This window comes from Ylistrum balloti, unplaced genomic scaffold (genome assembly GCF_031769215.1).
Source record: "Ylistrum balloti isolate Yb309-2 unplaced genomic scaffold, AGI_CSIRO_Ybal_v1 Utg371468, whole genome shotgun sequence".
In the NCBI taxonomy this organism is placed as follows: domain Eukaryota; kingdom Metazoa; phylum Mollusca; class Bivalvia; order Pectinida; family Pectinidae; genus Ylistrum; species Ylistrum balloti.
In genome coordinates this window covers 568,454-593,744 of record NW_026782765.1, presented here as the reverse complement: position 1 = coordinate 593,744, position 25,291 = coordinate 568,454, and the positions used below count along the sequence as shown (strand labels likewise).

At 35.0% G+C, this 25,291-nt stretch overlaps 3 protein-coding genes across 3 annotated transcripts in view; 2 read left to right on the top strand and 1 right to left on the bottom strand.

The window, feature by feature from the left end:
- Positions 1-3,938: 3,938 nt before the first annotated feature.
- LOC132562635 (uncharacterized) lies at positions 3,939-5,108 on the bottom strand. The gene has a single exon (XM_060227388.1). The coding sequence runs from the start codon at positions 5,106-5,108 to the stop codon at positions 3,939-3,941; it is 1,170 nt and encodes a 389-aa protein (XP_060083371.1).
- A 5,948-nt stretch (positions 5,109-11,056) lies between these two features.
- LOC132562641 (glutathione S-transferase theta-1-like) lies at positions 11,057-16,342 on the top strand. The gene is made up of 4 exons (XM_060227395.1): positions 11,057-11,168; positions 11,701-11,788; positions 14,223-14,376; positions 15,201-16,342. The coding sequence occupies exons 1-4, from the start codon at positions 11,057-11,059 to the stop codon at positions 15,552-15,554; spliced, it is 708 nt and encodes a 235-aa protein (XP_060083378.1). The 3' UTR covers positions 15,555-16,342.
- Positions 16,343-23,207: 6,865 nt separating this feature from the next.
- The window catches only part of LOC132562637 (arf-GAP domain and FG repeat-containing protein 1-like), a 41,166-nt gene continuing 39,082 nt past the window's right edge, over positions 23,208-25,291 (top strand). Inside the window, exon 1 of the mRNA XM_060227391.1 lies at positions 23,208-23,386. Within this exon, the coding sequence (XP_060083374.1) occupies positions 23,208-23,386 (179 nt within the window). The remainder of the gene's footprint in view (positions 23,387-25,291) is intronic.

The following is a 25,291-nucleotide window of genomic DNA, read 5'->3' as shown; positions in this document are numbered from 1 at the left end:
CCTCCTTAAATTGTGCAAGATTTTAACAAGACACACGGAGACATATCAACATATAGCAATGTTTGACGTCATCAACTTCTTTTCCTTTTGGACACCGTTGCATCATCCTCATTATCATCACAAGGTTGGTCTGGTGGCGCACTGGTTACGCATTATCTTCCACTTCGATTGTCTGATTGTCGTATGGTGCCTGGCAGGGGTAGACTCGTTTGCATACAAGGTGCTTGTAGTGAAAACTGTGGGAGTTATCGCCCTTAGTTTGAACTGACGTGACACGACAGCGCTCTCTTGACTTTTAAAGTAAACGGATTTGTGTCCAAAATCGCTGTATCACTTACTAGTTAGGAGCTGGGAGCAACCCTAGAGTGTCCAGTACGTGAAGCGAACACCGCCATTCTTTAAATTTGGTGTCAGAATTTGGCGAAACTTCGTTGTATTTTATTTTTCCTTTTTTTTTTCTCTCTCTCTCTCTCTCTCTCTTTTTTTCCCGTCACCGGTGTGTCGTGCTCGTGCACGTGGTCGCCATTTGGCAGCTCGTGGGAACACGTGTACAACACAACGTGTTATTTTAGGGTTTTATTATTTATGTTTCATTGGATTTTTTTTTCAATAAACAAAAGTTATACATGGCTGAACTACCCGAAAATCAAGGTCGAGTGTTGGGATTGGTATTGCTGTTTTGTTTCGTCTTGGAGAAAGATTCGATAGTACTGAAATGGTATTTTGACACAATATTTAAGTTCATTTTACCCATGAATGAATCAAATTGATCCCGTCAAGTGTATGTCTCGTCGTTTCGACAAGGCCTGTACGCACAGGAAGTGACATTTCGGGTTCATGTAATTGTTAATGACGTGATTTTATGACGTGTCGGGGTCACTGACGTCATTAGCAATTGTCGTTCAGACCTCAAATGCAAATGACATACCGATGGTTATAATGTCACATGCATATTTATTTTAAGTGGGGAACGTGGTAGAAAAGTAGCATTCCCTACCTGTAGGGTTGGACAGAGAAATCTCTCGGCGGAGATTTGGTATAACCTCGGGTTATACAATCAAGAATCTCCTACCCTCTAGCTACATGAAGGGTTTTAATGAGACATCGATATCCACAAAGATGAAAGCGAAACACTGATAACCACAGAGTAATAAAGAGACACTGACATCCATGGAATTTCTAACGAGACACTGATATCCATGGAATTTCTAACGAGACACTGACATCCATGGAATTTCTAACGAGACACTGACATCCATGGAATTTCTAACGAGACACTGACATCCATGGAATTTCTAACGAGACATTGACATTCATGGAATTTCTAACGAGACACTGACATCCATGGAATTTCTAACGAGACACTGACATTCATGGGTTTTTTAACGAGACACTGACATCCATGGAATTTCTAACGAGACACTGACATCCATGGAATTTCTAACGAGACACTGACATCCATAGAATTTCTAACGAGACACTGACATTCATGGAATTTCTAACGAGACATTGACATTCATGGAATTTCTAACGAGACACTGACATTCATGGAATTTATAACGAGACACTGACATCCATGGAATTTCTAACGAGACACTGACATTCATGGGTTTTTTTTAACGAGACACTGACATTCATGGAATTTCTAACGAGACACTGACATTCATGGAATTTCTAACGAGAAACTGACATTCATGGAATTTCTAACGAGACACTGACATTCATGGAATTTCTAACGAGACACTGACATTCATGGGTTTTTTTAACGAGACACTGACATTCATGGAATTTTTAACGAGACACTGACATCCATGGAATTTTTAACGAGACACTGACATTCATGGAATTTCTAACGAGACACTGACATTCATGTGTTTTTAACGAGACACTGACATTCATGGAATTTCTAACGAGACACTGACATCCATGGAATTTTTAACGAGACATTGACATTCATGGAATTTCTAACGAGACATTGACATTCATGGAATTTCTAACGAGACACTGACATCCATGGAATTTCTAACGAGACACTGACATCCATGGAATTTCAACGAGACACTGACATTCATGGGTTTTTTTTAACGAGACATTGACATTCATGGGTTTTTTAACGAGACATTGATATCTGAAGAGTTTTTATCGAAACACTTATGTTATGTTATGTAAATACAATTGAAATTTATTATCCTCATGAAATATATTTTGTGAAATGTTTACTACTCTGTACAAAGTGCACAATTTTTTTCTCTACCGTCGTATAGGTTGTCGGCGATTTGTGTATCCTAATTTACTTTGTACAATTGTAAACAAGATTTTCCATATGGAATAAGCACATCTTAAAACACAGTATATATCATGGTGTCGGTGTATGTATCTTTTCCTAAACGAAGACGACCTTGCGTTTGTACCTAAGTATATACGACTTTCATTTTGAAATATATCAAAGTAAACACTTTTATCACTTCCAAGAAGTCAACTTTAGTTTCGCTTTCAGATTGCAAGTTTTTAGAAAGTGTAGCCCTCTCGGGTCATGTTTATAAATAGCGTCATAGCATTTCTAGTACACATTGTCTACCTCCGTTTATAAAAAATGTACACATAACACTTCCATGAATTCCATTCAAGTTCCGCTTTCGAAATGCGAGGAGAAACTAACAGCTAAAGCTCTATATACTTGGTATACATTACTTACTTACACTTTATAAATACGATCTCTAGTACCTTCACTTTATATCTGAATTCTACTTTCAGTTTCGTTTTCGGAGTATTTTGAGAGTATTAAGAATTTTATTCTAATTAAACAAGTACTAATACAATATTATTTTATTTGAGATATTTCATTGCAACTTAAAGGTATATTGTGCATGTACTTCTATCAAGGATCACTTCGACACGACTTTCTGCCAATTCAATAGAACTGTATATATACACTCTTGTCTGATTAGTAATATCAATACTAAAAGATTGCCGACAAATACAAGCTTCTAAAGTTACAAGCGTGTTGACCAATACTTAAAACATCAGGCCCGCTGACAAGAAGTTACCAATAAATTGTGCAAGCCGTTTATTACATGCTACTGGTAGGTGACGTGCTTCCAATATTTATTTTAGATTTAATGACTGTGTTATAACGGGGACCTGTAGACATATATATACACACACCTGTAGAGATAACACATGCTTTTGATTATGAAATATTATTTATGTCGGTGTTTACTATTTCGTTATATAAATGCGCCCAGACCCGCTCTAACATGCTGTCATTTTAAAAACAATTAATGAAAATACAAAAAAAAATGTTACGTGATAACAGTGACGTCAATCATTTCATAGAGAGAAGCAGGGAAAGTTTACCTATATGTATATTAAATAACAACCAACGATCGTGTTCTTGTGTGAGAGAATTTATTTTCAATTGACATGTGAATTTTGTTCATTAATCTTTTTATCCTAGATAATTGGTCTACAACAATGTCTCTAGACCAACTCCATTATTGTTCACTTACAGTAGTATTTAAATCTCACACTCCTGTACTGAATGAAAGGTTGCACTACACTATTTGTGAGGAAACAATAGTAGATGTATCACGGACACATATGTAATCATGCCTACACACACTCACAAAGATAACAACTTCAATAGGTGTATTGGTTAGAGAAGGAATCATGTTCATCAAAAGTAAGTTAATTGCATGTACCAAAGTTGATTTTTCTGTGAGACTTGTTTTCTATGTGAAGTGATAGCAAAAAGCAAAATACGGCACAGGCTTTGAATGATAAATGTTTAAAAACCCCTCATCCTTTCTACCTTTAACTTGTGTAAAATGACACGCGTAAAAACTTTACATCTCCTACCTTTTCATTTATAAAATGACACACGTAAAATCATCACTTCTTCAACTTTCAACTTGTGTAAAAATGACACACGATTATCGTTACCACCACTCCTCATCACTGGAATAATAATAATCATACAAGTCAAGGCGATGTGGTCTCATCCAGTCAAATTCGTAATCACTATCCCAAACATCTTCGTCTGACGAGTAATAGGGCGAGTAAGATCTCCTTTCCTCATCTCGCATCCAGTTGTCTTCTCTGTTTTTCTGAACGTCGTCATTCAGCTTCACTTTCTTACAAACGCGACACTTCTGGTTTCCATTACGAAGTTGTGTCTTGCTGAACTCGTCTCTTGGAAAAAGTCGATGACATCCAACGCATTTCGTCGTGGCAAGTGGAAAGCTTCCTGATCTCCCATCTGGAATGATGTCTAATGGTAGGAAAGCATGGTGTTCAAACATTCCTGACGTTCTTACAGCCATGGACCGGAAGTAATCTGCGTAACGGTCTGATGCTATTCGGAGACGCGGTAAGTTATCACTATCGCCTTTGAGCTTGTCATATAGACCGAACAACGCGGATGTGTCAATACAGCCGTACATCTTCAGGATGTTTGACAACGGTCTGTTCTTCCCCACATTTTTGTCACGTGCTAATATATCTTTACTTTTTTCCTTTCCAACCATTTTCTTATCATCCATGTAGATCTCTATACAGCGTTGAAGCCCATAGATGTTTTCAACATCATCAGTTTGTGTGCTTCTGCGATGACCAGATGCGCTTGACGACGAGGAGCACAATGATTTATTTCGTTGCATCACTTCCAATAGTTGCAGATCCAGCACTCCAGAGAGATTCACTTTGTACCGATGAAAGAGAATATCCGCATCACCTCGACAATCAAACATGAGTTTCTCCTTCGTTTTATCTTCAAGGATATCACGAAGGCCGTCATCAAATACTTGTTTACCAAGTTTCAGGATGTCAAAGATGAATGTGTTGACTGGGGTAGATATTGTGAAAACTTTCAGCTCACCAGCTCTTCCTAAGTCGATTCCTTCACAGTCTACTGCCAGTAAATTGTGTTTCTTTATTTCAGCAAAGACGTTAGCAACATCTGCCATCTCTTCTACAATTTTGTAACTGTTCTTTTCTGCGTCGGCAACATCTTCCATTTCGTCCGCAACTGAGTAACCGTCCACCCGTGGTTCGACTGCATCTGTCTGTTTCAGAAGTGCGTTATCTACATCTGGCATACTTGTCGCCATCTTGACTGAAAAAAATATGATAATAAAATTAGTCTCAAATATATCATATCACATTTTAAACTAAAACTGTGTCATTATTTTAACTGGTACCAAACAGCAAAACTTGCACTGAAGATATACCTGGAACGACACAGCTATAGATCTCGGTAATTAAAATCGTATTTTTGTGATAATACTGTTACCTCCCAGTAAGTGATATAGAACTAGTGACTGTTAATTACCTATCTAACTTACCTCCCAGTGGGTAATATATAATTAGTAATTATTAATTACCTATCTAACTTACCTCCCAGTAAGTAATGTAGAATTAGTGATTGTTAATTACCTATCTAACTTACCTTCTAGTAAGTAATATAGAACTAGTGACAGTTAATTACCTATCTAACTTACCTCCCAGTGGGTAATATATAATTAGTAATTATTAATTACCTATCTAACTTACCTCCCAGTAAGTGATATAGAACTAGTGACTGTTAATTACCTATCAAACTTACCTCCCAGTAAGTAATATAGAATTAGTGATTGTTAATTACCTATCAAACTTACCTGCCAGTAAGTAATATAGAATTAGTGATTGTTAATTACCTATCTAACTTACCTCCCAGTAAGTAATATAGAATTAGTGATTGTTAATTACCTATCTAACTTACCTCCCAGTAAGTAATATAGAACTAGTGACAGTTAATTACCTATCTAACTTACCTCCCAGTGGGTAATATATAATTAGTAATTATTAATTACCTATCTAACTTACCTCCCAGTAAGTAATATAGAATTAGTGATTGTTAATTACCTATCTAACTTACCTCCCAGTAAGTAATATAGAATTAGTGATTGTTAATTACCTATCTCTTCCTAAGGCCTGCTACTTCTACTCTGTAACACTGAACAGAATCAAAAGTCTAAAGTACGTATCGATTACACCTACAGATTACATAACTTCGTTATCTTGTTTATATCTGCCACAGTCAAACTGAAACTGAAACTGAGAAAAAAAAGCGTTTCACTTACTGCTTGTCCTCTGCTCTCAAATGTAGTTGTTTCCGTTGCTAAGATAAGAGCGTATCCCGAAATTTATTTATGTAATCTTTCGTCACTGTAAATGTAAGAATTGTGATTCGCAATCAGTTTCGGTTTCGTTAACAGGATTGCACTACAGCACCTTGCCTGTTGTTTACCTACATGTACTACGTGCTATTTATGTTAACTGCTATGCTGCTTAATATGTATCGCTTGTTACATTCGTGCTGTTTTCTGTTCGCTGCATATATCTTTATTTGTTCTATACATATATTTAGACAGAACAAGTCTACATACAGCCTGACGAGGTGTACTAACAGACAGACTAAGTCTACTAACAGACAGACCAAGTCTACTTACAGACAGACCAAGTCTACTTACACACAGACCAAGACTAGGCAGACCAAGTCTACTTACAGACAGACCATGTCTACTTACACACAGACCAAGTCTACTTACAGACAGACCAAGTCTACTTACAGACAGACCAAGTCTACTTACAGACAGACCAAGTCTACATATAGACAGACCAAGTCTACATATAGACAGACCAAGACTACTAACAGACAGACCAAGTCTACTTACAGACAGACCAAGTCTACTTACAGACAGACCAAGACTACTTACAGACAGACCAAGTCTACTTACAGACAGACCAAGTCTACATATAGGCAGACCATGTCTACTTACACACAGACCAAGTCTACTTACAGACAGACCAAGTCTACTTACAGACAGACCAAGTCTACATATAGGCAGACCAAGTCTACTTACAGACAGACCATGTCTACTTACACACAGACCAAGTCTACTTACAGACAGACCAAGTCTACTTATAGACAGATCAAGTCTACTTATAGACAGATCAATTCTACTTACAGACAGACCAAGTCTACATATACACAGACCTATTCTACTTACAGACAGACCAAGTCTACTTACAGACAGACCAAGTCTACTTATAGACAGACTAAGTCTACTTACAGACAGATCAAGTCTACATATAGACAGACCTATTCTACTTACAGACAGACCAAGACTACTAACAGACAGACAAAGTCTACATATACACGGACCAAGATTACTAACAGACAGACAAAGTCTACATATACACAGACCAAGACTACTTACAGACAGACCAAGTCTACTTACAGACAGACCAAGTCTACTAACAGACAGACAAAGTCTACATATACACAGACCAAGTCTACTTACAGACAGACCAAGTTTACTTATAGACAGACCAAGACTACTTACAGACAGACCAAGTCTACATATAGACAGACCAAAACTACTAACAGACAGACCAAGTCTACTTACAGACAGACCAAGTCTACTAACAGACAGACCAAGTCTACATATAGACAGACCAAGTCTACTTACAGACAGACCAAAACTACTAACAGACAGACCAAGTCTACATATAGACAGAAATATTCTACTTACAGACAGACCAAGTCTACATATAGACAGACCAAGTCTACTTATAGACAGACTAAGTCTACTTACAGACAGACCAAGTCTACATATAGACAGACCTATTCTACTTACAGACAGACCAAGTCTACATATAGACAGACCAAGTCTACTTATAGACAGACTAAGTCTACTTAAGGACAGACCAAGTCTACTTACAGACAGACCAAAACTACTAACAGACAGACCAAGTCTACTTACAGACAGACCAAGTCTACTAACAGACAGACCAAGTCTACATATAGACAGACCAAGTCTACTTACACACAGACCAAGACTACTAACGGACAGACCAAGTCTACTAACAGACAGATCAAGACTACATATAGACAGACCAAGTCTACATACCGAGCAAATCTAGAACAAATTTGTTTGTATGTTTTTGTTTTTTATTTTGTTCGTTTGTTTGGGTTTTTTTTTTTTTTTTTAATTTTTAATTTTTCAGTAGGGAGTTAGCAGTAGCTAATATACAATTAACGGTAAGCAGAAGGTGGTTAGCTATAGGCAGTACATGGTTAGCAGTACAGAGTAGATAGTAAGCAGTAGACATTAGGTAGTTAGCAGTACATAGAATGTAGTTTAGTAGACATTAGGTGGTTAGCAGTACACAGAATGTAGTTTAGTAGACATTAGGTGGTTAGTAGTAAACAGTAGGTGGTCAGCAGTAGACAGTAGGTAATTAGCAGTAGACATAATGTAGTTTAGTAGACAGTAGGTAGTTAGCAGTAGACAGTAGGTAATTAGCAGTACACAGAATGTAGTTTAGTAGACATTAGGTGGTTAGTAGTAGACAGTAGGTGGTTAGCAGTAGACAGTAGGTGGTTAGCAGTAGACAGTAGGTAGGCAGCAGTAGACAGTAGGTAATCAGCAGTAGACAGTAGGTAGGCAGCAGTAGACAGTAGGTAGTCAGCAGTAGACAGTAGGTAGTTAGCAGTAGACAGTAGGTGGTCAGCAGTAGACAGTAGGTATTTAGCAGTAGACAGTAGGTAATTAGCAGTAGACAATACACAGTTAACGGTAGGCAGTAGAAAGTAAACAAAAAAATAAGAAGTAAGAAGTAGGCAGCGAACATAGTGCAAGTAGTCGCTATATGTTACATAAACTCGCTATGTTGTAGTTTTAATGTTTGCCATCCACAACGAACTTCGTCATTGTACTTCAATTATCCATCTGTAATCATTTCTTTATGTTCCAATTATAATTCTGAAAACATTATGTCCCATTCTAAAAATACATAATCATAATTAGTCAGTGTAGATTTCGGCTCAGTTATAAGATATCTCTACAGACAAGTAACATTAGGACCTCAGCTCCTATAAACCTGAATTAAGATTTTATCTCACCTGGCAAATAGAACATATTAAATAAAATATTAATCCTCCCGTAAGATTGATTTGCCCAATAGGAGAAATAGAAAATATTAAATAAAATATTAATCCTCCTGTAGGAATGATTTGATTTTGTCGAAATGTGGTATTAAAGGTGTTTGGGTAAAGGGAAATCAATTTTGTATTTTTTATAAACGTCGGTTTCGTCCTCCGGAGACAGGAGGGGCGCGGCCCAATATGGGAAATGGGGCAAATTTTAAACATTCTTACTTCTCCTGTAGGGAAAACTTGATTTTGGCCTAATATGGTGTAAAGGATATTTTGGTAAAGGGAAGTCGATTTTGTATAAATGGTGGGTCTCCTCTGCCTCCTGGGGATGAAAGGGGCGTGGCGCAACGTGGGAGATGGAACGGATTCTTTAAAACCCTATTCCTCTCGTAGGAATGATTGGATATTGCCTAAATTTCCTATGTAGCATGTTTGGGTGAAGGATAATTAATTTTATATAACTGGTGTTATCTTGGCCCCCAAGATCATGTGGGGATGGAGGCTTAATGTGGGAAATGTGTTATATCTTTGAAACAGTGGAGAACCCCACCCCATAACCATATATAGCAATTACGGGCATTTGGCCTTTGAGTCTGTCCCCATCCCCATGGACTTATTTCCCTTGTTAAGACTTTGAAGCTGTTGAGATCCCTATCATATAACCGTGTATAGTATGTTGAGGATCAAAAGATAAACAAAATCATGATGTAATGATTGACCCTGTGGTCTTGCCGCTCTCCTGGGGACCCACTTTCTTGGTAATAACTTTGAAACAGTTGAGATCACCATCCTTAAGCAATATATAGCAATGATGAACATGAAGAAATAAACACATTCACGTGACCTTTGGGTTTGGCCCCACCCCTCTGGACTTGATTTCTGGGTAATATTTTTGAAACATTTGAAATCTCACCCCATTACCATATATAATATAAATATAATTGCTTGGCGTCAAGAGTTAAACTCATTATTTCTTAGAGGTATTTTCGACATAGTTGAGATAACAACCCGACAATCAAATAAACACTTTCTTGGCATCAAAAGGGAAAGACAGTCATGATATAAGAATTAACACATTATAAAGCTTGCCTCATCAAAGAGGTTACGTGACTGAGCTTTAATTTCGAAATATTTAAAATACACAGCTTGTAGGCATGTATACCATTGATTGGTTTTAAGATTCATGTAAGCGATACAGGCCCTAATGGCCTCTTGTTCTTATACGTCTGATATCATTCTTTTTTATTCAAATGAAAAATGAAATAAGTTGTTAAAAGGAATTAAGTTCCAGAACAAAAAGTTGAACTCAAAAAAATTAACCGCCTACATTTAATTCATATTATAGGCATCATTTATAGAAAACCAACTTATTTTTAAAGAGATAAATTACAGGTGTTTTGAAACGTATAATACATGTAATGTTATATGGGCATCCCGACGTTTTTAATTGTAAAGATAAAAACAATAGAAATCGTGATTTTTTTTTCTGAAAGTAATGAATGTTATTTAAATTCGACTTAGCACTAGTACGACAGCTGAAGTCTCAAATAACCCTAATTCTTACTGAACTTAAAAGCAGTGACATGTACATTTAATGTCATTGATCCAGAAAAAAATTTCTTCGTGATTTTTTTATTATTATTGTTATCATTTTTCTCGGTCCGGATTCGGAACACAATATAGAGTTATATTTCAGTTTTTAACAAGAAACAAATAATATTAACGTACGAATCAAAAGTACATGGGAAATATTTGTCACAGAAGCTACGAATGTTTAGTCTGAACATAAGTTGGCTTACTACTACTGTTAATTTTTAAACGATTAATATGTTCGGTTTTAATGTACTTTGGAGAAAAAAAAATGTCAACATTAAACACAGTAAGGCTAACTTAGTCCAATTTCTTTCTTGTAGTTTTTTTTTTCAAAGAGCTATAGTCAGTGTCCAATCCTTTTTATATCATTTCTATTTTACACGTGGCTGACGGTTTTAATGGAAACATTTGCAATTGACTTATCTCATCAGTTGTTCCGGAAATTCAATCCGTCATACTTTCCGTATTTAGTACATCCCAAACATGGCGCTCAAGTACTACTACGATTTAATGTCTCAGCCATCTCGGGCTGTTTATATCTTTTTAAAGGTGAATAACATTCCATTTGTACCAAAACCAGTTGCTCTTAGGAATGGTAAGTCTTTCTGTATTGTTTTTGAGAGATGACACACTAAGATTTTGATTAGAACCTAAATATAATGGGTGTTCTTCCAACGTCACATTTTCTGAACTTTCGACCAAGGAGTTTGGACCTCGCTCTCTGGTGCGAGTATCAAACTCCCTACATATCGTACTTACAGTATGCTACGGCGTATACATGCAAATATATGATTCATTGGCATTTATGCACTATCATGCATTTAGACACGTACAATATATAATCAGCGATATTTTACGGCATTTTCTGTTGATTCCTAGGGAGGAGCTATATATAACATGTTCTGACCCCACTGGGGCTCAAACAAGCAACATTTCACTTTCGGGATAGATACTTTTATGCTAACTAAAGGGAATCCCCACTGGCTAGCATGGTAACCTGAACTATCAACTTTTACTATCAAATGGTGGGAATTAAAAAAAACCTGTATGTCATATAACAAATATGATTGGATCTGTTGTGTATGGTTTGTGAATTACTGTAATTCATCCAATCTCTGACTTTTCAGGAGAACACCATACAGATGAATACAAGAAGTTGAATCCTTTCAGTTTGGTACCGGTTATTGATGATGATGGGTTTGTGCTGACAGAGAGGTATTGAAAATAAGGATAAAATTGTATTAAATCATCAGGAAATTAAATACTCCCCAAGGAACACTGAAACAATTAGAGTTATTACACCAGTGAGTGTACAATACTGTAGATTTCTTAGTAACATTCCCCTAGTTTTCATAAATGTTCTGGAAAATGTTATTTAGTCTGTATGTAGAATTGGTAGGTCTGTATGTAGACTTTTATATAGACTGGGTCTGTCTGTATAAAGACATTGTCTTTCTGTATATAGACTTGATCTGTCTGTATATAGACTGGGTCTGTCAGTATAAAGACATAGTCTGTCTGTACATATAGTTGCTATGTCAGTATGTAGATTTTGTCTGTCTATTTAGATTTCCTTTGTCTATATGTAGACTTATGTGAACTTTTCCTGAATTTCAACTCGCTCTGTCTGATATCAGTTCAAATACTGTGGATTTCTTAGTCAGCATCTTGAACCATTTAATGTTTTAAAAGATGATGGAAGTTCATGTTTATTTCTAACTCTGTGGATTATTTTATTTATCTTAGTTTGAGGATAACAGGTTCTGCTGAATACAACTCAATAAATTTTAGCCATTTAGGCTTTATGTCTCCTTAACAACGAGTTTTACTCAAAGAACCGTGCCACTATACCAGTGATATGCATGAGTATGGTTTACTTTGAATGATGAAGATGATAAGGATGTAGGTTTAGATTGAACCATCTCTTTAAATGTCAATTACTAAGTCATTTTAGTACATGTTATTTAATATTTTGTAGTGAGTAAGTATATGTTTTACAGCAAAAGCCATAATGATTTCAAGTAATAGTTAACATTTTCAAATTTCAACAGCTGAAGCCAATTACTTATGTATCATTTAGGGCAACCATTAAAACATTTATGAGTACTTTTTAAATGTCTTTACATCAACATCAAACATCTTATCATTTGTATTACTAGAATAACAAAGTAGAAAGGGAGACAACTCTAATGCAATATTCATCTTTATGCACTAAAGTGAAACTTGCAAAATAGATACACATAGAAGTAAAAAGGTACCCATGAAATTAAAAATAAATCTTTGCTAGAATTTCTACCTTTCAAGCTTAAACTGATAAAATATACTATGAACAGCTATAAATACATTGTCTTTACAGACTTTGTGTGTGTCATCTTAGTTTCCTTGTATTCTTAGTATTTATCACTTTTTTTTCTGGTTGTGGTCATTCACGCAATTCAAATGTTTGTAGTTCTGGATTTATTATAATTGTCAATTTTCTGACCCTCCCCACGATCCAAAAAAATAATCCAAAATATAAAGTTATGACTCTTAGCGTTATAGTAAAGGTTTTCCTTGCAACATTCTGATCTTCCGGTGTTAAGATATATATTATTTCTACATTTATATACTTATGGTTAAAAAAATAATGATAAGGTTGCCACAGCCTATGGATGCCAGCTATTGAACAACACCTCAATATTTTCGGCAGAAGTGCGAGCTATCTGCCACACCCTTGAACATATTCAAACAAACAAAGTGATGAGAGCTGTTATCTATTCGGACTCTCTTTCTGTACCACAAAGTCTAAGCAATAGAAATAGGGAAAATATTTTCTTTCGTAATTCATTAATACCATTTCATTAACTTGCCTTTAACTTTTGTATTGTTTTTTGTTGGGCTCCTGGGCACATGGGAATACCAGGAAATGAAAAAAGCAGATCGTGCTACGAAGGAAGCTTTATCACTACCACCTGTTTTTAAACTTCATTTAGCTGATTTTAAACCATTTATTAAACAATTTTTAACAGTTCAGTGGCAGGAGGAATGGAATCAATATACCAATAATAAATTGCACTCTGTAAAACCTATCATCAGTGAATGGCTCCATGCTATAGAGACAACCGCCAAGACGAAGTTGTCCTTGCCTGTCTTTGGATGGGTCATACATACCTTACACATTCATATATGTTGAAAGGCAAAGATAATCCTCAGTGCATAGGATGTGATAAGCCATTCACTGTTAAAACATTTTTTATTGACTGCATTGATATTCTGTCTACTGGAGAATTTTTTTATCGTAACGTTACAAGTCTAAAGACTCTTTTTGAAACTGTTGAGGTTTATAAAATTTTAGGTTATCTGAAAGATGTTGCTCTTTATTATATAATATGGCTTACCATTTTAATCTTTTGGGATAATATAACCATTTTAGATTTTTAGCATTTGTCTTTTACGTTTTTAGTTTGTTTGATGCTCCTTCCTTATTTGGATCGCTGTGTGTTTCACAGGTTGATGGCCCTAATGACCTTTTATGTGTCAGTAGGCTGATAAGATAGAAATAATAATAATAATAATAATTCTGCTGTTACTTTAATTTCCTATTTTGCTTCATCAAATTGACAGTCGAGAATGGTCTTTTATTACAGTTGTGTTTCTGTTTACTCTATAGTGTAGCCATTCTGAAGTACCTAGCCTTGAAGCATAATGTGCCTGATCACTGGTATCCTCGTAGTGACCTCCAGGCTCAGGCCAGGGTCGATGAATACATGAACTATCAACATTTGAACACTCGCTACAACTGCGGCATGATCTTCCAACAACTGGTTAGTGTGTATTTGTATGTTGTTTGTCAGGAATAACCGAAAGCAAAAAGATCATCTACATAGACTTGTCATGTGTCTTCTTCACAGAACTGTACTACAGTTTCATCAGCTGGAACTTTTCACAATGCAAAGTCTTATAAGGTTTTATTAAAGATTTTACAATCATTTCTGGCCAACGAAAGAGCATTATTTAGTCTTTATAACTTATAATTATTGTAACTTTCTCTGAGCTGTTATGAACTTGACTTTCCTAACTTGTGTACAGATTTTCGTTGTACATTAATGTTAAATCTTTCATAGGTGTAACGGAAATTAATGGACTTTATTCCACACTTTTTCCTCTCACACTTCCTACAAATATCTTTCCTTTAAAAAAAAGACTGCTAAGTTACAATTTTCTTTTATTGACATCACCAGCATCACAGCTTTATATAGTGCAACACATCACCATTGTACTGTACTGTTTAGATTTTGTCACACATTTCAATTATGATATAACAATGAATTCAGTCACTTTTTACCACAACAACTTGCAATAATCATATTATCAAAAACGTTTTTGAGAAAAAATAATTAATCACTCGTGGTGTGATGTAGACACTTATAAGACTTCAGGTTTGTCACTTAGAAAAATTAATGCTAATCTTTAAAATTGTACCCTTGGGTTGTGAGATTTATATCACACAATTTGAAATATTCTAATGGTCTTTTGGACACAATAAGCAAATAAAACAGAAAAGTGCTGAAAGCCATTACAAAGTAGATGAAGTTAAAACAAATTGATTCTTTACACATATTAATGTTCAAGATTTTTGTGTTTTCAGGTGATTATACCGAGAGCCATGCGAGCTCCAGTACAGTGGCCCATGGTAGAGAATGCCAGAAACAGATTAGAAACTGTGATATCACAACTTGACAGTTATTTTCTGAAAGGCAATAAGCCATTCCTATGCGGTTCAGATATATCAGTGGCTGACCTGCTTGGTGTCTGTGAATTGATGCAGCTGTATGCTTCCTGTGAGGAGAATATTTATGAGTCCAATGCTGTAGTGAAAGCTTGGGTTGATCGTGTCAAAGAAAGAACTGCTCCATATTTTGAAGAATCAAACAAGATAGTAAATAAAGTTAGGGGCGTCTACGCCAAGCAGAAAGAAGCACAGCAGAATGCTAAGTTGTAGTTACAATGTTGACTTTGTAGGTACAGAGAGATCAAACTTTGCTGACACATAATTAATGAGAGAGATTAAGCACATAGTGTAGTACATTGTCTGGCATGGCTGTGTTTTAGTGAATTCAGAGAGAGTGATAAAATATTGGATGGAAAAAGATTGAATCAAAGAACATCAGATGAAAAAAACAAAATTTTTGATGTACAAAATATTTATACAGATGCTTAGTGATTCTTTAACTAATTTTTCCAACTTACAATTCTTTGTATTAAGGAATATATTATGTATATGGTAAACAGTCATCATATATATTTATGGTAACCAGAACAAATAATGTTTTCAATCAATTATTTACTATTGTTAGAGACTTGAGTGATAGAAGTTGATTCCTTATTTCTATCATTTTATTTGAAAACCTATTTTGCAGATAATGTCAAACATTTTAAAACATTGTGGACATTTACTACAAACAAGCAATCAAAATGATATTGTAAATAAGGACATAATGAATAAGGACATAATGAATAAGGACATTTATATATGAGAAGGTTACTAAGCAGAGTTATTAAAAATGATTATCGTTCAAAAATCCGAGCTTTTAAACCTTGCATTATTACAGAACCAACTTATGAGAGTTTTACAATAAGTATCAGACACATGCAAGCTTTATGATTTAGAAGCATTGCAGAGGTTTGATGTTATTTTTTGCTAGTTTTTAATTGTTAATCTATAAGGCAATATACACGTTGAATTGTTTTAGTCTATATTTCAATAAAAAAATATCACCAAACAAATTATACTGGTTTTTTGTTTCATTTTTTTTTTTTAATTTAAATGAATTTATAGTATGTAAATGAACATTAAGTTAGTTCTATTAAGTTTCTACAACAAAAGTACACGTGTCATTTACACACATCTGTGATGGACATGTCTGTACAAGACAAAATCTATGACAGATTCGTACATCTCTAATACCCTAGATATTCCATGTCATTCCGAGACCAATCTATGACAGATTTGTACATCTCTAATCCCCTAGCAATTCCACATCATTCCGAGGCCAATCTATGACATATTTGTACATCTCTAACCCCCTAGCTATTCCATATCATTCCGAAACCAATCTATGACATAATTGTACATCTCTAACCCCCTAGCTATTCCATATCATTCCGAAACCAATCTATGACATATTTGTACATCTCTAACCCCCTAGCTATTCCATATCATTCCGAAACCAATCTATGACATATTTGTACATCTCTAATCCCCTAGCTATTCCATATCATTCCGAGGCCAATCTATGACATATTTGTACATCTCTAATTCCCAAGCTATTCCATATCATTCCGAGACCAATCTATGACATATTTGTACATCTCTAATCCCCTAGCTATTCCATATAATTCCGAGACCGATCTATGACAGATATGTACATCTCTCATCCCCTAGCTATTCCATATAATTCCGAAACCAATCTATGACAGATTTGTACATTTCTAATCCCCTAGCTATTCCATATCATTCCGAGACCAATTTATGACATATCTGTACATCTCTTATCTCCTAGCTATTCCATATCATTCCGAGACCAATCTATGACATATCTGTACATCTCTCATCCCCTAGCTATTCCATATCATTCCGAGACCAATCTATGACAAATCTGTACATCTCTAATCCCCTAGCTATTCCATATCATTCCGAGACCAATCTATGACATATCTGTACATCTCTCATCCCCTAGCTATTCCATATCATTCCGAGACCAATCTATGACAAATCTGTACATCTCTCATCCCCTAGCTATTCCATATCATTCCGAGACCAATCTATGACATATCTGTACATCTCTCATCCCCTAGCTATTCCATATCATTCCGAGACCAATCTATGACATATCTGTACATCTCTCATCCCCTAGCTATTCCATATCATTCCGAGACCAATCTATGACATATCTGTACATCTCTAATCCCCTAGCTATTCCATATCATTCCGAGACCAATCTATGACATATTTGTACATCTCTCATCCCCTAGCTATTCCATATCATTCCGAGACCAATCTATGACATATCTGTACATCTCTCATCCCCTAGCTATTCCATATCATTCCGAGACCAATCTATGACATATTTGTACATCTCTCATCCCCTAGCTATTCCATATCATTCCGAGACCAATCTATGACATATTTGTACATCTCTCATCCCCTAGCAATTCCATATCATTCCGAGACCAATCTATGACATATTTGTACATCTCTCATCCCCTAGCAATTCCATATCATTCCGAGGCCAATCTATGACAGATTTGTACATCTTTAATTCCCAAGCTATTCCATATCATTCCGAGGCCAATCTATGACAGATTTGTACATTTCTAATCCCCTTGCTATTCCATATCATTCCGAGACAAATCTATCACAGATTTGTACATCTCTAATCCCCTAGCTATTCCATATCATTCCGAGACCAATCTATGACATATTTGTACATCTGTCATCCCCTAGCTATTCCATATCATTCCGAGACCAATCTATGACATATTTGTACATCTCTCATCCCCTAGCAATTCCATATCATTCCGAGGCCAATCTATGACAGATTTGTACATCTTTAATTCCCAAGCTATTCCATATCATTCCGAGGCCAATCTATGACAGATTTGTACATCTTTAATTCCCAAGCTATTCCATATCATTCCGAGGCCAATCTATGACAGATTTGTACATCTTTAATTCCCAAGCTATTCCATATCATTCCGAGGCCAATCTATGACAGATTTGTACATCTTTAATTCCCAAGCTATTCCATATCATTCCGAGGCCAATCTATGACAGATTTATACATCTTTAATTCCCAAGCTATTCCATATCATTCCGAGGCCAATCTATGACAGATTTGTACATCTTTAATTCCCAAGCTATTCCATATCATTCCGAGGCCAATCTATGACATATTTGTACATCTCTCATCCCCTAGCTATTCCATATCATTCCGAGACCAATCTATGACATATTTGTACATCTCTCATCCCCTAGCAATTCCATATCATTCCGAGGCCAATCTATGACAGATTTGTACATCTTTAATTCCCAAGCTATTCCATATCATTCCGAGGCCAATCTATGACAGATTTGTACATCTTTAATTCCCAAGCTATTCCATATCATTCCGAGGCCAATCTATGACAGATTTGTACATCTTTAATTCCCAAGCTATTCCATATCATTCCGAGGCCAATCTATGACAGATTTGTACATCTTTAATTCCCAAGCTATTCCATATCATTCCGAGGCCAATCTATGACAGATTTGTACATCTTTAATTCCCAAGCTATTCCATATCATTCCGAGGCCAATCTATGACAGATTTGTACATCTTTAATTCCCAAGCTATTCCATATCATTCCGAGGCCAATCTATGACAGATTTGTACATCTTTAATTCCCAAGCTATTCCATATCATTCCGAGGCCAATCTATGACAGATTTGTACATCTTTAATTCCCAAGCTATTCCATATCATTCCGAGGCGTATTTGTGACTGATAGAGATTAGAGAGCTACATATCAATATTAGATTCGTCTCGGAATGATGTGGAGTATGAGATTAGAAATGTAAATACGATGTTCTCAGTTTCCTTCTCTCTTCTTCTAAATTCTTCCCGAGATTTATAACATAGGTATTTTTAGATAACACGAGTCACCTCCCTTACACTCATGATTTCTCTACTTTCACTGACAATACAATAGATACAATTCCATCGTGAAATTATAGTATGTGTATCTATGTTGATACGGAGTATATATCTATACCAGTATAATGTTATAAATTGTATGTCATTTAAGCAGTCTACCAGGAACATACGATGTGGTTGATCAAATTTAATTGTTCTTCTGATATCGTGTCCAATGTATTTTGTATGTTAAGTTTACAGATATTACAAGATAACGAAGCAAACATCTGATACCAAATTTGTACATGTAGAAAACTCCCCCACAATGTTTAGAAGATAATGTCAGATGAAGCAGAAGTTACCCTTCCGGAACACATGGTCTTTTTCTTCTTGTACTTTTTCAAGAGTCTCCGTGTATTTTTTTTTTCTTTTGTTCATACTTTGCCCGTTTTATGGAATTTTAGTTTAAATTACGACTATGTTGCCATGTTGGTATTTTCTTGATTTTTTAACCCTCATATATATAGATACAAGAACAAGCAGAATTTCATGTTCAAATCAAACATTTCTTTCAAAAGATAATTTCATGTTTATATTCACGTTTATCATGTTGTTACTGTTATAAATGAACGTAATAAGTAAAAATGCAAATATCAGTAACAACGTAATAGATGTAAATATTGACATGAAATGATCATTATCGGTGTACATATTCTTATCCCAGCAGAAGTATTGACCCATTTTTATTCTTACTGTTGGTTAGACAGAATTAGATGCTTATAGATCAGATCCTGTTTCATCCATCAGAAGTGTTTTTGACTTAAGACATAGGAATCTCATTCCGAAGATCTAGTAAACTATTATATTACATCTAAATAACACGTAGGTCTCTGGTGTAAAACCATCTTCTTTAAACCCATTATCTGATGATGATGACCTGTTGAAAACACATTTTGTCTGTCTCTAGTTGTGTCCGTGATGTTTTTAATCTCACCAGTGAAACAAAATGGCCGACAGGTGGCCATTTTAAATTTCGATTTTAACAGTTGATTTTTGTTATGGCTATTTATTGACAAATACGTAAGAGCTATTTCTGAAACTCATTGGGTATCTTTCTCAAGTCCATAGTTGTGTCAATTCAGTTTTGAGACTGGTCAGTGAAACAAAGTGACCGACAGGTGGCTATGTTGGATGTTGACGTGTATTTTCAGATGTGTCCCTTAGTCTTCTTCATTACTTCAAAACCAGCTTGCCATATCGGGCAACACCGTGGAACGTATGTCAGAAATTAAACCTACTCTATCGATTAACGTGGCCTCATTTTAATTGATACAACATCATCATCTGAAATGATTTGGTTTGCACATTGGAATGGTTGATTTTTCTTTGAAGAAAAATTGACTCACATGCTAGGTTTGGGTAAATACTTTAGGTGGGAAATACCAACTCTATAGTAATACGTTTGTTATTACTTGCATTATACCAGACCTCTTTACTATCCCTTTCCCTGTATTTATACAAAAATAAGCAGATCAGTAGACGATGCTGACCAAAGGTACACAACATTCTATGATAAGCTCCATGGTAACCATCTACTGATTTTGGAGACCAAATTATAATGACCCTTGTCTCAAAAACTCTCTTCCAGAAACAAGGGAATTGTTCCCGAACACCAAATTAAATAAAAGTGGGTCGTATTTGTAGCACGTTGACATTACCTTTTTTAATTTTCCTGACATTTTTAATGTATACACTTCAGATGAATAGCCAAATAATTTGATTAAGATATTTGATGCACTGAAAACGGAGATAGTTTGTTTTCGTTCAAGAAAACAGTCCTTATCTGAGAACCTGTTGAAAAAAACGATATTTTTTACATTTATTTTTGACACGGAAACTTGCAGTAGAATATACTTATTCAAAACTGACATTCTATGACTTTATACACCATTGTTTTAACAGATTTTTTTTTGCGAAATAATTACCCCTGTCGAACCCAAATAAAATTTACTAAAATTGAAATACTAATCATTTGGCTCTTCAATGATTTTCCTGAAATTTTTACCAAATGTTCTTGACATAAATGGCCAAATAATATATAAAGATTTTTGGTGCACTCAAACTGGAAATACCCGCTTCAGTTCTTTGAAAAAATGTCTTCGCTGAAAAAAATGTCAAAACAAAAAAAATAAGACATTTTCAGTTTTGAAACTATTATGATTTCTTTTTATTTTGGAATATTTTGATACATATTTACCAATATTGTCGAGCTGGTCCTTGTTAGATAAACATTATTTTATTCGGTAATGTTGGCTGTGGATTTAATACTTTTAGTCAGATGAAAAACTTAACCCTGTCACACTCCTATGGCTACGACACTGGCCCTATGGACCTTTTGAATTTGTTAATCCTATTTCATAGGTTGTCACTCAAGGTAATAAAAATACCGTCCATTTTATTTAATTTGGTGTGTGGGCAAATTTCCATTGTTCCTGAAAGAGATCCCTTTTAACAAAATCATATCTAGTTATGATACTGTATATTAACATTACCGAAACAAACAGCTAGCTATAAAAAGCACGACGGAACTACAGATAAATCCTTGAGTCAATAAACACTTCAACCACTAAAGAATAAAAAGGTAAACTTAGATAAAACACTTGCTTTGTAAGTCATCAGAACACTTTCAATGCTACCATGAAGAAAGGAACTAAATAGCACATTTTTAAAAGCATGCATAATATGAAATCTAGCCGAAAATATCAGCTTGTGAGAAATCCTGACTTTGTGCAGTCAAAATTTTAACGAAACCTGGCACCACTTCTTTCGAAAAGTAAGACTTTAACGGCATCTAACTTGGAAATGTTCTTTAAATTACCATCACTACACAGGATATAGTTGAGAAGGCAATTTAATTTAAACATATTTATTGTCAGCCTTAGAAGAATGTATGAGGCATAAGTAACTATTACAACTTATCTCCGCCTTCTCTCCATACATTTACATGGAAAACAGTTAGTACCATGAAAACGTATCTACAGTACATATGATTATTTAGATAAAACTTTGTTACGAAATATGTTCCTGGGAAGTTTGTTGGGTCATGGCCATGGCTCTATATTCAACAAGAAGCCCAACAATGTTTGCGAAATGAAATGACCTTGACACATATACAAGGTCAGAATGGCCAGATTTCACCTGAGGTCGATGTGAGGGGTTGCTGCAATAGTTCAGTCTGTGGATCACGATCAGCAGCTGATGTGTAATCGATATGTTAACTGCACCATGTGTCGTCATCAGTGGTTTGGGTTTTTTTTTTTTTTTTTAAACTTGCTAAATATATATCAATAGTATTAATATACACCCTCTAACCATCAGAGACGGCGCAGTGGTGACGTACATGCCTTTCAACAAGACGTCCGTGGTTCGATTCCTGGAACGGACGTGAACAGGTGGGTTCACCTACCTGATCACATGGGTGCTTTACAATGGGTTTTCACGGATATTCATTTCATAAAATCACACAGACAAGCCCGTGTAAATTTACAGCAGCATATTTATTCAAAATTTATTTATGCATTCGCTAATGCTAAAAAATCCACTTTTTTCCACTCTTTTCTTCCACTACCTGCTTTCCCTTTCTATTCACAGTGCTTTTTCCTCGTCTTTTGAATAATATTTATCAATAAATAAAATGAATAAATGTAAATAGATAACTAAAAATAAATTGTAAATAAAATGAATAATTATTTAAAAATTTAATATTCGATCAAAAGGCGAATCATTTGATAAATAATCCCATTCAATGTTCAAAACTTTGTGCTAGTAAACATACATAAACCCGACCAGGTCTAGCGTCTATAGTTAAATATAAAAGATGACGCATGGCAATCACATTAGTAAATTAGTACATCGTACCTGGTTTTATTTCACGAAGAGTTATCTACCTTTACCATTGAATTGAAGGTTATTTCCGGTAAAATGTCGTCGACGAAAATGGCGTCGAGCAAGAGAAAACAGGATGAAAAACATCTGAAAATGTTACGAGAGATGGCGGCTTTGCCACATAACAAACAGTGCTTTGACTGTCACCAAAGAGGGCCGACGTATGTCAATATGACGGCCGGATCGTTCGTGTGTACCTCATGCAGCGGTATACTGTAAGTATAGTTGTACACCTGTGCGGTTCAAAACGTGGTGTACTGTCATATTCTTGTCATTCCAACAACATCTCATATCGTTTGATTTAAATAAAGAATAGAACGGAAAGAAAGAATAGTTCACGATGTTTTAAACGTTTCGGAAGAATTTGATGGGTGTCTTTAATATCTTTCATGCATTTTTGATCGTAAATATTGACGTTTTAGAGGAATATTTTGACAGGGGGCGTCTCTTTAAAACTCCCTCATTATGCAAATTTACCTCCCTTGTAAAATGATTTTAACCTTTAAATATAGAACATCAATAATTATTGGTCATCACGGATCATACCATGATTTGTGTCATGAACTAATTATACCACTGACACGATGAAAAAAAAATGTATACCATTAGTCTAGCATTGGTCTAATACAAGAAAAAAAATCCAGTAAAAAAATCGAAGGTGATCGACAAATCAGTTAATTTGTGCTTGTAATATGTTTTTGTCAAAAAAGTTAATGCAGGTCTTATAACTTAGTATGTTGTATGATAGCTGGGTTTGTCTAACTACAATTTCGTTTCATGAGTACTTTAATTTTTTTTAATTCTATGTGTTGCCCTGGCTAGAGCAATATTTCAACCTCAAATTTTGTCTGAAGTATTTTCTGATGTTGCTTAAAAATGTGTATAAATTTGAGATGCTTTATTATCTATAACACTCTTATGCCTAAAGTAACGCAACATATGTATATATTGTATCTGCTACGATATATATATACCAAGCAAAACCATGATGAGTCAGTGGAGAAAACTCTTTAATTTTTAGATTGTTTTATTTAAGGCTGTAACTGAAGAGATTGAAAAATAATATCAATTTGAATACAATTAGTCTTTTCTTCAAAATTATTAGTAATAGTACTTCATAGTGGTATAAACTTAAAATTAAAATACAAAATAGGTCAAGAAAGTGGAAAGGCCAGGCCAGTAATTGTTGTTGCCTCAACATTTACAAATATTTTTTTTCTGAAATATGGAGAAATGTTGACTTTGGTTGGTGTTTAAATGCATAGGTTCAGAGATAGGATAATAAGTTGTGATATATACTGATAACAATATATCAACAAAGATAATGACATATGTAATAGTTATTTATAGTGTACCAGGAAAATGATGTTTAGAAAGTAAATAAAGTTGTTTCTCTAAATGAAGAAAGAAACAAAAGTAGGATTAAAATACATAATGTTTGAAATTTTTAGATTTCTGTTTCAGCCCATCATCATCATCAGATATTCGACTATACAAATTGCCCTTCGTCATGCATCCTTCTGTCCTTGTTATTGCTATTTCTTGAGAAGAACAAGATGGATAATTTTGGATACTGATAGGAATACATTGTTATTCCTATTTCTGAAGAAGTGCTGGATGAATAATTTTCTGTTTTCATATGATTGTTCCCCTTGGTCTCTAGTCATGGATTGTCCCATTTTAGGACTAAGTTGAATTGCTGACAGACATTTGATTTTGACAATGGAAGTTTGTTATCCCTATATCTTGAGGCCTAGATGAATCTTTCTCAATTTTATATGTAGGTCTCCTTTGGTTCCTTGTTATGCTCATTTTATTTTGGAACTGATCAGAAAAAGTAAAATTATTGACAGACAGCCATCTAATTAGAAAACTAAATTGGGTTACAGACAACCATCTTGGATTTTAATATTAAAAGTATGTCATTATTAGTTTGCAGGAAAATCTTAATGGATCTTTCTCAAATATTATAGAAAAAAATCCATTGGTCCCTAGTTGTGCATTTTCCCATTTTCAGACAGATTCCAATGGCTGACAAAAGAGCCATTTTGGATTTTGGAAATGTACATTTGTTATTACTATATATGAATACTGGATGGAGCTTTCTCTAATTTCATATG